This window comes from Rattus norvegicus, chromosome 7 (genome assembly GCF_036323735.1).
Source record: "Rattus norvegicus strain BN/NHsdMcwi chromosome 7, GRCr8, whole genome shotgun sequence".
Lineage (NCBI taxonomy): Eukaryota > Metazoa > Chordata > Mammalia > Rodentia > Muridae > Rattus > Rattus norvegicus.
Genome location: NC_086025.1, coordinates 70,280,044 through 70,295,564, shown reverse-complemented (window position 1 = coordinate 70,295,564; position 15,521 = coordinate 70,280,044). Strand labels below are relative to the sequence as shown.

Sequence of the window (15,521 nt, the reverse complement as noted above, 5' to 3'; positions counted from 1 at the left end):
AAGCAGTGGCTGCCACAGACCCTCTGGGGCATTCCTGTTTATTCGCTCTCCAGAGTCCCCAGAATTAAACTATCTGCAGCTAGCAAAATAAAAAACACACCCCTACCAGTGCACCAGGCAAATCGTAATCACCTGCTGTGAAGCAGCCTCTTACCCCACACCTGGGATTAAAATAAAAACATAGTCACATAATTGGGTATTTTAAGAAACCAAAACTCAATACCTGAATTCCCTGAATTACGTTCTATTAAAAGGAAGCATAGGGAAAAAGAGAAGGCAGGAGTGGGGGAAGAAGAGGAGGGGAAGAGAGGAAAGGAGGGAGGAAAAACAGAGGTCTGGCAGAAGTGGGGCAAAGGAGAGAACATGAAGAAGGGAGGAGAATAAAGAGAAAGAAGGAGAAAAAGAGAGGGGGGAGGAGGAGAATGAGGGAAGCAGGCCACGCCTCTCACCTTCCTAAGCGCCCCTCCCCATCCCCCAGTCCCTCCCTCTCCTTCCGTGGGCCCAGCGGAAGCCACTTCCAGGGACCCGTCTGTAAAGAAGTTCTCAGCGTCCTTGCCAGCACTGCTTATCTGATTTCCTGAACCACTTATCTAGCAGCCCTGGGAGGCTGCGAGGGCAGAAATCCTCCAGTGAACCACTGATATCACCGCCTAGCTGCCCTGTGGATCCTGTGCCCTCACAGTGCCCCCAGGCTGCTGGAGGCCTCGGATCACTTGGGTTCTTAATCAGATGACCTTTTATTCTGGAGAGGCTCATGAAGAGGAGTCAGGCCCACAGCCTGGCATCTCTGGATCCTTGGAGCCTCCACCAACCCAGACCTCTCTGAACGGAAAAAAAAGTAGACTCCATATGTTGGTGAGGGCGATTATCCTCAGATCACTTCATCCAACTCCATTTTGCAGGTGAAAAGAAAAAAAAAATCTTATGTTAATTACATTATTGGCAATACAGGAAAGAGGTAAATGCTATGTTGTTCCAGGTTTTTTGGAAAGACAGACCGGAAAAGTACTAAAAGCAGTGCTTTCATGGGGTTCACTGAACTGAGAACTGAGGCAACGCTGAGGGCTGAGCGTGGGAAGGAAAGCGCTGGTGACCTCCAGACCCACTCGGAGCCAGCCCTTCACAGACTCACGTCCACGGTTTAAGAAGAGAACACACAATACCTACGCCTACTTCCTTCAAAGAAAAAGGAGAGTTTTCCAGACCACTGCAGGCTTAATCTCATGCATACAATCCCAGCATGCACCACGGAAGGGACGCCAAACATTTTGCTTATGAAATTTTCAGCCCCAAATCCTTAACTCGGTTACATACGTAGCTAAAGCGGCTTCCTCCTGTCCATGCTTGCTTTATTCCTTCCTTTCCTCTTCCCTCTTTCTCTCCCCAACTTGAGTATTTCCCCAACTTGTGCCTTGACTCGGGCGGAGGGTGGTGGTGGGCTCAATGCCTAACACATAGATACCCTGGGCTCCGGTCCCCTGCTGAAAATAACAACAACAACAATAATAATAACGATAATAATAGTGAGATACAACAATAGAAACTGGAAAGCTTTGAGCATGGGCCTTTGTGGGAGAAGTGGGCTCTTCCGTGTTTCTATTTACAAGTTCAGATAATCCCGAGGACCAAAATATAAAGCAATAAGTGCTGCTTTCCTCTTCTGCTCTGGAGGGCGCCAGCATTAGCGCTTGGAGAAGCATTTCCCTGGGAGTGCAAGTGAAATCAGACCTCTGCAAAGTGCTGCAGCCCAAGTTCACCGCCACCCCAGTTCATTACAAAGTATAATACGTAGCTTCACAACGTCAGGGGCAGTGACTGCTCTCACAGAACGCCCTTTCAAGTGCACCAGCCAGTCTCTACAGACCAGACTTCTTTTCATAATAATATTCCCTGAAATCACCACAAAGTTCTCAAGATATGGTGGATATTCAAGGAGCAATTCAGAATGTATAGTGTTTAATAAATAATATTGATAGTGTTCACCGAAGCACACCGAATTACAATATTTCTTTTTCTAATACGGTTGGGATGGAGGAGGGTAAAGATCCCCTCAGATTCTTTCCAGTCTCCATTCCACCTAGCCTTGTGCCGTTTACTGGTAAGAAGGCTAGAGTGGAGGCAGGCGAGATGGCTCAACAGTTAAGAGCTCTGGCTGCTTCCAAAGTTTCAATTCCCAGGACCCACAAGGTGCCTTACAGTCACCTGTGAGTTTAGTTTCAGGGAATAACACATTCTCTTATGGCCTCTGCAGGCACCAGGCAGAGCAAATGGTGCACAGATAAACATGCAGGGTAAAAAAAAAAACCCACAAAACAGTCATTGACGTGTGTGTGTGTGTGTGTGTGTGTGTGTGTGTGTGTGTGTGTGTAAGGTGATGGCACATGCCTTTGACCCCAGGACTCAAGGATGCAGAGGCAGGTGGATCTCTGAATTCCAGGCCACCCTGGTCTACAGAGAGAGTTCCATGGCAGCCGGGGCTATATAGAGATGGCAGCAGGTGTCTGAGAGGAGGACTCTTAGTGGAACTGGAGGTCACTGTGCTTGCCTGGCATGTGAGAGGTGTTAGTATTGATCCCCAGGATTGCCTAAGAAAAAGAAATGCAGCATCATAAAATACACCTTGCTGGCAAAGGATAAATATATAAAGCCATTGCAAGGATGCTGGCTTTATCTAAGAGATGCACTATAGGGCAGGTGGGGGAAGAGTCCAAAAGGAAGGCAGGAGTGCTACTGAATCAAGGACTTCCAGGTTAAGAGTCTTCACTGAGCAACCAACAGCCAACCAGACCTCATGGGCCAAAGCAAAATTCCTATTCAGCCTGTCGCTGCTCGCTGAGGAATTCTTCCTGGGCAGGGTTGCCAAGCTGATGGCTCCAGTTTCAGAACAAGCCTAGATTGCAGCCTGTTTAGCTGATTAGCAATCCCAGGGTACCATCGCCTGGGATGACAGAGACTGTGAGGACACCCCAACACAGGCGCCAAGGTTCAGAGCAAAGACCCCAATAAACCTGACATTAAAAACACTCGATCCCCCCCCCCCCGCATTAAAATTAACCCATTTAAAGCAGATGGGGCAACACCTGCTGCCATCACGTGACCACACATGGCAGAGTGACAAGGATGGGCTGCTGGAGTTCATAAACCTGAGTGAGCAAACACATCTGGTAAGGCACAAGTGCAACGGTCGATGCTCGCCAAATACAGAAGGAATAACAGTGAGTAAAGAGAAGTCTGGGAGGCTGAGGGACCGAAGACAAACGTCGAGCTTCAGGCAAGAATGAGGAAAAGCCGCTATCCAGCCAAAGCATTCTTTACAAAACCAGAAATGTAGCCAGGCATCGGGATGCACGCCTTTAATCCCAGCATCCCAGATAGAGCAAAAAGACCTCGAGTTCTGAGGCCAGCCTAGTCTACAGAGCAAGTCCCAGGACAGCCAGAGTTACAGAAGGAAACCCTGTCTTGAAAAACAAAAACAAAAAAAAAACAAAAAAAAAAAAAAACCAAAAACCAGACAAATCAGAAGTGCACGCTTGACATCTCAAGACTCCAGAGGCAAAGGCAGGACTGGGAGCTTAAGGTTATCACTAGCTAGTGGGCTAGACTGAGCTACGTGAGACATTCGTTTCAAAAAAAAAGAAAAAAGCAAAAGGAGATGCACAGAAAAGGAAGAAGGAAGCAGGAAGGAAGGAAAAAACAATATGCCTGGTTAGACCAGAGTCATAAAAGGGCTGAGGCCACCACCTGACTTATCTAAGAATTCTTCACAAGTACATTTAACAGCACAGGCCCCAAAGTAAGTCTGCTCTGAACAAAGTTTCAAATGCCCGGCTCAGACCGAGTTCTTAGTTTCGGTTCGGTTCAGATGCTTCTTTCTGCTTGACTTTCCTGGCTGCTTTCCTAAATTTGCCCTCTACTTTCTATCCAACGCTACTCCCCGGATGTGAGGCCCACAGGTAACTCCAGCGCCACACTAGAGGCTGAAGCAAGAAACTTCAAATTCAAGGCTAGCCTGGACTACATAGAGGCTCTGTCATCTCAGACTTATTTTCAGTGCTTCTTAAAGGAGCTCTGGGCCCATTTAGGTAGCTTGGACTTCATGGTCTGTTTCCAGCACTATTTTCTGGTCATACTTAAAACTTCCAGGGGCTGGAGAGATGGCTCAGTGGTTAAGAGTAGTGACTGCTCTTCCAGAGGTCCTGAGTTCAATTCCCAGCAACCACATGGTGGTTCACAACCATCTGTCATAGGATCAGACACCCTCTTCTGGTGTGTATGAAGACAGCTACAGTGTATACATAAAATAAATAAACCTTTAAAAAAAAAAAAAAAACAACTTCCAGAGCCCTGGGGAAAAAGAAAAACAAAAACAAAAAAAACTACAGCATCGGGGTTGGGGATTTAGCTCAGCGTAGAGCGCTTGCCTAGCGAGCGCAAAGCCCTGGGTTCGATCCCCAGCTCCGAAAAAAAGAAAAGAGAAAAGAAAAAAAAAAAAAAAAAAACTACAGCATCCTTTTCTTGGCCCAGTTGTCTCAGCAGGGACCAGCATCCCACTGGAAGTCTGATCTGCAAAATGGAGTCTCGATTCAAAGAAACCACGGCCCTCAGGAAGAGCTACAACGTCAAACTGAAGAAGGACAGTCGGGTTTCTAACCCTAGTGCAGCCTTGGACCGGGTGGGGGAAACTTCAAACAGGTCTTTAGCAGATCTGTAAACAGGCGAGCTGTCAAAAAGACCCCAGCACACACCCGTCCCTCAGCCACAGTTTAGCAAAACAATGAACACAAACAAGCTTGGGAGGAGGCCTAGGAATTCTTGCATCCAGTTAAAATCTCACCAGCAGCAGCTCCACCAGAGGTAGCCAGGGGTAAAGCAGGAGTCTGTCTCCTTTCACTTGGGTGTCCGTTAGCATCTAAAAAGTTCCAGATTTTACATTTATTGTGTGAAGCGGTTATTGAAAGAATTAGTTCTATAATGAACTCAATCGTCACATAAAGCCTGGTCAAAGCTTACGTAAAGGTTCCTGGGTTACATCCAGAGAAACGATTTGCCACCTCCAGGCTTTATCAGTGGTGGAAGGTGGTTTGTTTGTTTGAGCAACCAGAGATATCAAGAATCGCTATGTGGAATCCTATTCTTAAGTACAAACACAGTTGATTCACAGATTTTTTTTTTACTCTATTTTGGTAGTGTGGCCAATCATTTTATTATTTTGGGAAATCAGCCTTGCCCGTGTGTCAATTCACTTGGTGGGCTACGGGGTGCCAATTAAAGCAATCTGCAGCGTTTTCCGCCAGGTGCATGTGACAACTCCAACCCCTCTGATGTGTGCAGCTCGCAGAGGCTGAATGAGAGCAAGGGAAAGAGAAGGCCGACCGGCTTGTTTGGTACAGGCTAACGTGACAGGTCTGAGGTGGACAGGACTGAGGCATTTGAAATTCAGTCAGGAGATTTATGGGAGGTCCTTTCGCTCCAGCTTTAACCCAGGGCTTTCTGTGTGTATTCACTCTGCTATAACAAGAATGCATGGTTTAGCCCTCTGCAAAGAACGCTGAACCCTCAGCCTTAACCCCAGGTGTGCTAGGAAAGGAGGAAGACTGACGTTGTTATCAGTTGGCTCTTCCGTTACCCACTGGGTACTCACTGGTCACTTCTTGGTCACCCATTTCAAGCATAGCCTTGTTATTGAGCATGCAGAGCCTGGACTAGCAGAGAACTGATCACATTAATGTCCTCCAAAGCATGCGCACCTCAAGGCTCTTTTGGGGAAACCTCCACTCTGGGTATCTTCAGGGCTTGGCCCCTCATTTTCTTCAGGCCTTCCTTCAAGAGAGGTCGACAGCTCTACGGGGACACCTCCTCCCCCTCTTGTGCATATGGCTTTCAGCACAGATTCTGTCCTTGCCTAATGATTATTTCTCAATTGGTTGGCCTTGTTCTCCTAACACATGCTGAACTTGTAAGCAACCTGAGGTTCACCTGTGAATCTCAGTATCTAATTCAAAATATCCAATATCCAAACATACTTGAGGTGAGAAAAAAAAATGAGTAGGTATTTATTTGTACTGTTAGAGAGGAGATGTGATGAATCATTTGCATTTTTACCTTAAAGGATATTTAATATAGCTTAATGGAAAAGGACATTTTAAAAGTAAGGGAAATTTTAGGGTTGGGGATTTAGCTCAGTGGTAGAGCACTTGCCTAGCACAAGGCCCTGGGTTCGGTCCCCAGCTCCAAAAAAAAGAAAAAAAGAAATAAGGGAAATTTTAAACTAAATATATTTAGTCCACCCCTTAAGCTGAAACACAACAACGCGAGTGTAGTTGTAGTAGGCAGATAGGGGAAAACATATTAATAGCCAGGAGTGTCAGGTGGTGGTTCTCATACCCAGTCTTGAAATTCCAAAACAATGAATTGTACTGTGTTTTTAAAACTGCTTTTAAAATTATTGTAACTTTCAGGCATTTGTCTGGTGCTGTCTTAAACTTGTCTATTTTTGAGTTGACCTTCAGTGTAGTGTAGCCCCTTATATGACCTGTTTGCAGTGTATTATGTAATACGTTGCAAGCAGTACATTAACTAGAAAGCATGTTTTCTGCTTATTAAATATATATACAGAATCTGTTATTACATATTGTGTCCTCTTGATGTATTTGATAGTTTTGAGGTTTTTTGTTTGTTTGTTTGTTTGTTTTGTTTTGTTTTGTTTCTCTGTATATCTCTGCCCTGGAACTCTCTTTCTCTGTAAATCATGTTGGCCTCCAACTTGGAGATCCGCTTGCCTCGACCTCCCCAGTGCTGGGATTAGAACTGTGTGCCACCATCTCCCAGACTCGCAGAAGTTTTTTAATCAAACAGAGCCTTGCTCACAAATGTACTTATTGCTAAAGATCATCAGCTGTCATAAAAGGCTAAGACGGGAGAGCAGGACCTTTTGAAACGCACACAGAGACAAAATGTCCTCTTTTCTTCTTTGCTTTAGTGAATGATAACATCAGCACGGTGGAACACAGAAAGCAGAACGTCTCCATTTGAAAAGTTCACCACCAAAAGGCTGACTCTGGGCTGTGCGATGGCTCGGGGTAAAGGTGCTTGCTGCCAATACTGACACCCCCAGATGGTGAGTTGTGCCTCTGTGTACACGTTTTAACACACACAAGTATACAGTGGTACAAATACTATGAAGGGGGTGGGGGATTTAGCTCAGTGGTAGAGCGCTTGCCTAGGAAGCGCAAGGCCCTGGGTTCGGTCCCCAGCTCCGAAAAAAAGAAAAGAAAAAAAAATACTATGAAGATTCATCTTCAAAGTAAACTTTCTAACGAGAAGACCTTCCTAGGCAATCTGAAAAGATTACCTATATCTCACTGGGATTTGGAATTTAATCTCTAGGAGTTTGCTCTAGGGGGGTGTTTCCAGAAAACATAGGCAGGCCTCCTAGGCTGATTTACCCGGAAACACTGTAAGGTCCAGCTCCTGGACTCTCCCATGCTCACTTGACTGTCAGCTTCAGCTAAGTATTCAGGCACTCTCTCTTGAGTCCCAACCCCATCAAATGCCTCATCAACCTCGGTCCATCCCTTCAGGGGCCATAGTAGATGATAACACTAAGAAAGTGAATCTTATGTAAATAAGAAATACTCAAGTTAATAAAGATAAAAAAAGAAAGTGAATCTTGAGCCGGTCATAATGATGTTTGCCTTAATCCTAACACCCCAGTCACAGAGGCAGGCCAATTTTTGAGTTTGAAGCCAGCTAGTTCTACAGAGTGAGTTCCAGGACAGACACAGGACAGACACAGTACCTACACAGAAATCCCTGTCTTGAAAGAAGGAAGAGGGGGGGATAAGGAAGGGGGTGTCTCAGATTCAAAAAAGTGACCCAGAAATCTTGGTCTACTTCAAAGTGTTCTCAGCGGTTTGAGCAGAGAAAGCAAGGGAGGTTTGATCGTGGTCTCCTTATAGTATCGTTTTCCCAGAATGCAACATGGAATCCTGAAAAACCACCAGATAAACGCCACTTTCATTAAATGCTGTGTAATTCTAGATAGACATTAGCCATAAAAGCTACATAACACATACCCGTTAAGCCAGATTGTTAGTACTCAGTACTTAGACTCAATACTGAATAAATTATCCCTATTGGTGCTAAGTATAACTTGGAGAAAATAAATACCCATCCACTTGCATTCTTCTTTCGTTTGACTCATGTAGTGCCACAGAACTAAGTAGTCAAACTGAGAGTTAATTGTGCAATTAAAGTAAATGTGCACCCCCCCCCTTTTAACCATCAAACTCAAAACAAACCAAAATAAAAACGAAAAACAAAACGTTGTTGTCTTGGACTTGGGTTATACGAGTTTTCAAACTCAAGTGATGACTCTTTCCACTACCAAGAGAACTAAAGTGGAAGTCGAGATGTGGATGGGGTTATCTCGTACAATCAACCGCTTCCCCATCCCTAAGCTTTCGAACCCCTGGCGGAGTTCCTAACACTAGTTCTTCGGATTCCGGTATCCACTTCAGCACTTAAAGGGTAACCAGAGTAGGAGATTTTGAAAGTCGCATCGCGACTTTACCCATCCAAAAATCAGCTCAGGCAGGCTTTCCCTCTCCGCCCTCCTCCCTTCCAGGTTCCTCAACCTGGGACTGGTCCTGCGCCTTTCTCGGTCGAGACTATCAGGAAGGTCTCCTTGGAATGGCCACACCAGCCGGGTTAAGTTACCAGGGGCAGCAAAAGTGCGGCTCTGAGCCTTTCCAATAGGACGTAACCAGTTCCCGGCCTAGGACGCCCCGGGAGGAGGGGGAAGGAAGTGTCGCCACCGAATGGAAGGAGGGCAGCGGGACCCACCTCCCGCTCCCTCCCGCTCCCGCCCTCGGCCCCACCTCCCCCGGCTCGCACAAAGCCGTCCCCAAGGCGGGGACCGCAACGGACCAGGCCCCGCGCCCCGCGGCTCACGCGGCTCCCCGGCAGTCCAGAACTCCGATCGAGGACGCGGAGAACCCAGAGTCCCCGTGCACCACTGTCCTCCCCCATCCCTCTGCCATCGACAGCCCTTGCGAAGGCCGATTGAGCCCCAAGCCCGAGGTGGCGGCCTCCAAAGTGTGGGCCGCGCGGTCATCGGACGCGTACGAGCCAACGACGTCGGGGCGCAGGGAGACCAGCCTAAGTGTGGGCGCCCCTTCGTACCCGACCTCAAAATCAGTCCCCACTCCCGAGAGGTCCTGCCCCACACCTGCGCGAGGTGGCTGGACACTGCGTGGGGGGCGGGAGGGAACGAAAAGCAAGCACACACAGGGACCCGCCATCGCGGCCTGCCCGCGCCTCCGTCCCGTCGGGGACCCGCGCTGGGGTGCACATGCACCCCAGGTCGCCGCAGTGGGGAAGATGGCCGTGTCTGCAATCGCATAAAAGCCCTTTGTTGAGAGCACACAAAAGCGGCCCAGACCGCTTTTCCAGCAGGCCCTTTGGCCTAATCGAAGGAAGTCTACTGAACTTCCAAATGGCCCAGGAAATCTGAGGCTGGGGAGCACCTCCAGGCAAGGGAATAACTACAGGCCTCCCGCCACCATCTGCCAAAACCTCAATCAGTGCCCAAGGGTCCGTCCGGTCGGGGAAGTGGGAGCTGAGCTCATTCGTCGGGGAGGAAGCAAAGAAAACCCACGTTTACTAGCAAGGCCCAAAAACAAGTATTAAACATTCACGTTCGTGTAGGGTCTCTTCCCTGAATCAGGGTAGAAATATAATCCTAGAGGGTCTGGATCCATCAAGAAGAAAAAAATAAAAAGAGAGGAAAAAAATACAAAACCAAAATCCAACAATAGCGACTTAAAAAAAAAATAACAAACCAGTTGCCATCAGCCCAAAGGGGCAGCGGCAGCCGCCGCCGGCGCGTGCGACCCACTTACTTGTCCGACTCTTGTGACATGTTTGATCCAATGAACTCGCTCCCCTTTTCCTGGAGCCTCAGCCTCTGGTGAAACTGGACTTTCAAGTCTGTGCAGGTGAAGGTGTGTGAGAGCGCCCGAGATGGCAGAACAAGAGCTACAGGTAATTCTGCTTTCGTCCCCCCTCACCACTCTCGCTCGCCCGCTCGCTCGCGCCCTCACCTAGCCGGAAAGGTGGGATGGGGGGGAGGGAGCCCTCACATGGGGCCCGCGCTCGGAGGCGGCCCGGCGGCGCGGAGTCCTCCCGGATCGCGGCAATGGGCAGACACAGAGCGCAAAGTGGCGGACTTGGGCGGCCACAGGTAACTTTCTCGCAAGGCGCTGAATTCTTTCACTAAAGGGTACAAGCCCGAGGGCCGAGCTGCGCGGTGATTGGCTACGGAGCTCCCTCAGGTGAGCTGCCATTGGTAGAGGCGCGCTCAGGTAAGGCCCTTCTCCAAGTGCAGGTCACTCACTGTGAAGTTTACCTGAGTGGAGCGGTGACACGCTGGAGACTCTGCGAGCTGACTTCTACCCACTTTCGACTTTCTTCCCTGACTAGGGGCTGGGGTAGAGGTGATGGGAGAGAAGGAGCAGGGAGCACCGCCTGCAGACACTAGGTACTGCGGGTCAAACCGAAGGACGATCGAGGGCTGAACCCAGGAATCAACAAGCCACCCGGAACCAAATGGCCAGTTCACCACCTGCCACTTGACACCCGCTGGACGAGAACTGAGTGACGGGCAGAAGAGTCAGGGAGCTAGAGTTACGCTATGCTAAGAGTGGGAAAGAAACAGAGATTGCCGGGTCTCTTGCGTAATTGCATTGTTAGCATTCTTATCCACAACAAACTCTTCTCGTGCTCTGATGCATAGAAGATAGCAGGTCGTTTTCAGTTTTCAAACAGTCGAGCGACCTTTCCTGAGCTGGATCTATGAAGTGCGGCGAGGCTTTGATGGAGAAAGGAGATTCGGTTGAAGAGACTCTTAAGATGGCCCGGGCGCACCTTTTGCATCTCTCCGCAGACTGGGATTCCTGCACTGCGGAACAACTACTGCATCTGTTCCATAAGCCTGTCGCCGGTTGACATTTCTAGGCAAGCATCAACATTTACATTGTAATTCAATAGAAGCAGCTACTACAAAGGCGCTTTTATCCTTGCAGTTTAATATGGTTGCCAGGGGAACAACGCAGGATGAAACTGACTTGTTTGTGTGGTTTTCTCTTCTGCTCCGGAACAGTTCGAAGTAGCCTGATGTACTTTATAATCGCTTGTGGAAGTTCTGACAGGGACCTAGCCTATCCGTGCGGATTGTGGAAACACAGGAGGGTTTGGAGAGCTTTGCCACGTCTTATGTCAAGTCAGCACTGGAGCGCCGAAGCTGTCAGGCCTGACACAACTTCTGTATTAAAACTTTTGCAGGTCACATGGTTTGGGGGGATTAAATTACGGGACTAGGTTTGGTTGTTCCTTATTTCCACTCTTAGCAAATGACTTTCACATTTTTATTTTTTTAAGATAACAACATAAGCAACCATACACGTACTTCTTAGAAACAATATGTTGTGAACACAGTTTGAACTCGTATCCGTGTACCCCTTAATTTATTTTTCTCCCCTCCTCAGGCAGACAAGCACATTCCACTGTCACCCTTGCCCGGTGGCTCTGTGACCTGCTCTCTGTTTCTCAGCAGTGCATATCTCTTGATGGATCAACAACTTGATTTGACCACTTGCTACTTACTAACTTGCTAACTCCTTTACTCTTTCACTTCTGGTTCCAGACCCCCAACAGGGCTCCTTCTCAGGTTAGAGACTAAGAAGTATGTGTCTGTTCAAGTTTCAGGGGCAACAGAGAACACTGGTATAGTGTGACTGTTTTCTTATAAAACTTTTTACCTTTTGTTTAGTTTATTCCGAACCCATCCTGGTATATTTCTATAACAAATTTATCAAGTGGCTGTAAAATTTAGTTTCCAGAAGGCCAAACAGCCAATTCCATCCCCCACCTCCACCCCCCACCCTCCCACCCCCCACCCCCCACCCACCCCCCACCCCCCCACCCCCCCACCCCCACCCCGCTCCTTGCAAAAAGCCTGCAGAACTCCTGCCCTCCTGATCCAATAGAGATGAACTGGATTTATGGCTTGCTCACCCTGAGACACCTTGATCTATGTGGTAAGCCTTCTTTGAGGGTTTATGTTGCATTTCCCACGGCATGTGGTATTTTCTTTTTTGTTTGTTTGTTTTATATCATTGTGTGTGTGGTGGGGATGGGGGCAGTTGTCTCTCTGTAGCCTTGCTGGCCTGACAGTAGCTGAGTAGATGAGGCCATTTCCCTCTTGTCCAGTTTCCAGGCATTTATCCCCACACCTCGGCTACTTTAACTACTCTTGAGTTTTTGTTATTTGTAAAGTACAATTCTGTGCCTTTGTCATGGCCACCATACTTTTCTCTGTCTTTTGAGGTATTGTTTTATTACAGGACTTTTCCTGCCTCTCCTTGGCTTCTGCCTCCTCTCCCTCTGAGTTTCCTCTGTTGCCCCTGTAGCCCTTGCTGTCTGCAGACCTTTCACTTTGCATTCCCAGGTAGGAATGAGGTCATGAGGACTTCCTCAGCAACCCTGTGGAGGTGGGGGATGGGCCTGCTCACTATGGGCCTGCTGTCTTTCCCTGGGAGCTCATAGACTAATCAGGAGAGAGCTATGATCTCTTGCGCTCTGGAGCATTCAGCAGGCGCATAGTGTCTGGACTGGACTGGGTGAGCCGCCCTGCAGCCTTTCTCACTCTTTCCTTTCCTGGAGGGCTCTGTCCCCTGTCCTCCTGTGGATGGTGAGTAAGTGCTTTTCACTTCTCCAGCTGGCTGCCAGGGGCAGGACAGGGAATCTGAAAATAGTGTTTATTAGGAACTAAAAAGCCCAAAGAAAAATAGTGTCTGACTCTGGGGTACAGTCCCATGAAGAGGTAACTAACTTCCACCAGAGTGCCTTACAGCAAGGCCGCCAGGCAGCAAACCCATCTGGCACTGCTACAGGTTTTTGTTGTTTTTTTAAGATGTATTTATTTATTATATATAAGTACAGTGTCAGACACACCAGAAGAGGGCATCAGATCCCCTTACAGGTGGTTGTGAACCACCATGTGGTGGCTGGAATTTAAACTCAGGACCTCGGGAAGAGCAGTCAGTGCTCTTAACCTCTGAGCCATCTCTCCACCCCCCTTGGAGAGATTTTTATGGCCTTGCTGTCATTTGTGCATGGAGAGAAAGGTCTGCAGACAAGTAAGGAAAGACTCAGCAAGGGACCCAACACCTCCAGCTGCCAGTGTTTCCCTGGACTCCTGATTTCAGGTGTCTTATGCTTCCAGGATCCCCAGTCTCCTTGTCACAGTCCCCTTATGGTGGCCTCAGACACCTCCAAGGCTCAGGCCATCCTGTGTTTTTAGAACAACTGAGCCTTTATGAGCAGTCATGTGTAACTTCCGCTGTTCCCTTCAGCCACTGTCCCCTCCGCCACTCTTGGTTGGGGGTTCTATTTCTTTAAATAATATGCCTTTTGCAACATTATCCATAAAGCTTTTTACCAAATTGCACCACGTTTGTATGTGCAAACAAAATCAGTGTGTGATCTGAATGTGGTCAGTTTGAAGCTGGATGTGGCAACACACATCTGCAATCCCAACATTCAGGAGTCTGAGGCTAGAGGATTGCTGTGAGCCCCTGCCGAACCATCCCTGTACTGCAAGACCCTGTCTCTATAACTGGAAAAAATAAAAATCATGACTGATCATTCCTTCTGTTTTATAATGATCAAGATTCTTCTGACATCTAATGACTCAACATTGATTAGATAATTATTTTTCTCAGACTAATCGCTGTGTGAAGGAAATCGTCAAGTGGGTCATTTTCTTTTTTGTTTTTTTTCGGAGCTGTGGACCGAACCCAGGGCCTTGTGCTTGCTAGACAAGCGCTCTACCACTGAGCTAAATCCCCAACCCCTCTCAGTAGACACTTAGAACCAAGCCTATCTGTCCCATAAAATATCAGAAGTGTGCAGAAAAACAAGTCTCCAACAAATTTATTTTAGCAATTAATGTTTCCTTTAAATCCCCTCTAGAGAGAAATTACATTGATAACTACTACAATTTAAATAATGATTTTAGCATCTATTAAAATGGCAAATATTTTAACAGTATTATCTAATATCTATGCTGCCCTTCCTCCTCTTCCTTCTCCTTTTCTTCTTCCTCCACCTTTCCTCCTCTTCCTTTTCCTCCTTTTCCTCCTCCTCTCCCTCCTCTTCCTCTTCCTCCTCCTGTTCTTCCTCTTCTTCCTCCTCCTGTCCTTCCTCTTCTTCCTCCTCTTTTCTTATCCTTCTTCTGCCTCCTTTTCTTCTCCTTCCTCCTCCTTTTTATCGTCCTTTTCTTCTCCTTCTTCTTCTGACAAGGTCTCTCTATTTACATAGTCCTGACTGTCCAGGTACTCAGTATGTAAACCAGGCTGGTCTCAAACTCACAGATATCTGCCTGCCTCTGCCTCCAGAGTGCTAGTACAAAGATGTATACCACCATGTGTACCAGCCTGACCTTGCCTTCCTATAATGGTGAATCACAGATGTTGCAATAGGAAAGGCCAGATTTTGAAGGCTGCCGATTGAGTCAGGCAGGACTCATTACCTACAGAGACGATGCAGCCAGCACACCAGTGAGCCTCTGCAAAGCCAGACATAATGCTGTCTCTGCTGTTTTGCAAGTCTCACATGGTGAGTTCGATTCCTGGAGACCCACACAGTAGTAGAAGAAAACTGATTTCTGAAAATCATTTTCTGACCTGCTGAGAAAGATGTAAAGATGACAGGATTTGGAGACTGCAAGGTAACGAAAGAAAGAAACATCAATTTTGTAGTGTCAGAAATGTGAATTTGAGCATCTGTGCGCAGATCAGAACTGTTTATTCTATAAAACCTCAGAAGAGCTTAGAACATCAAGTCTTGGTCACTTAAGGTCAGTCAGGGGGACGGGAAGGAATGGTACCATGAAAATCAACCCCAAAGCTTGTTTTGAAGTTGGTAAGACAGAGTAGGAGTGTCTCTCATCAGTAAAATACATCTTGATCATGCACGAGACCCTAGGTTCAGTCCCTGACACCAAACACCACAAGTAGCACCACCCACAAAAGAGTTGTAAGATCTGTGGGTCCCCGGCCAGGCAGAAGGGCTCTGTTTGGATGAGTTGGATGAGGTTCCCAGGGATGCCACAGCAAAGTACCACACACAGAAACCTGACTACAGACGAAGGCCAGTGCTAATCAGTGCCAACAGAATGGGCTTCTTCTAAGGCCTCTATCCCTGGCCTGTACGGAGCCCTCTGCAAGTCTGCATGTTCTTTACACTGTGAACACATTCTGTGTCTTCAAGACACATCTATCCTGTGGCACTGACTTCACTCTACCTTCATTCTCTCTCTCTCTCTCTCTCTCTCTCTCTCTCTCTCTCTCTCTCTTCTCTTCTCTTCTCTCTCCTCTCTCTCCTCTATCTCTCTCTCTTCTCTCTCTCTCCCCCTCCCCTCTCTCTGTCTCTCTCCTCTCTCTCTGCCTGCCTGTCTG

General features: G+C 47.6%; 1 protein-coding gene across 3 annotated transcripts in view; it reads right to left on the bottom strand.

Annotated features, from left to right (window-relative positions):
* Nucleotides 1-15,205, bottom strand: part of Grhl2 (grainyhead-like transcription factor 2) — a 134,918-nt gene extending 119,713 nt beyond the window's left edge. The window contains exon 1 of one of the 3 annotated variants that reach the window (XM_006241552.4): nt 9,903-15,205. In XM_006241552.4, the coding sequence (XP_006241614.1) occupies nt 9,903-9,922 (20 nt within the window). In that variant the 5' untranslated portion in view covers nt 9,923-15,205. The remainder of the gene's footprint in view (nt 1-9,902) is intronic. The other 2 variants (XM_039078802.2, NM_001134527.1) reach the window with 2 other exon arrangements.
* Between the last annotated feature and the right edge of the window lie 316 nt (nt 15,206-15,521).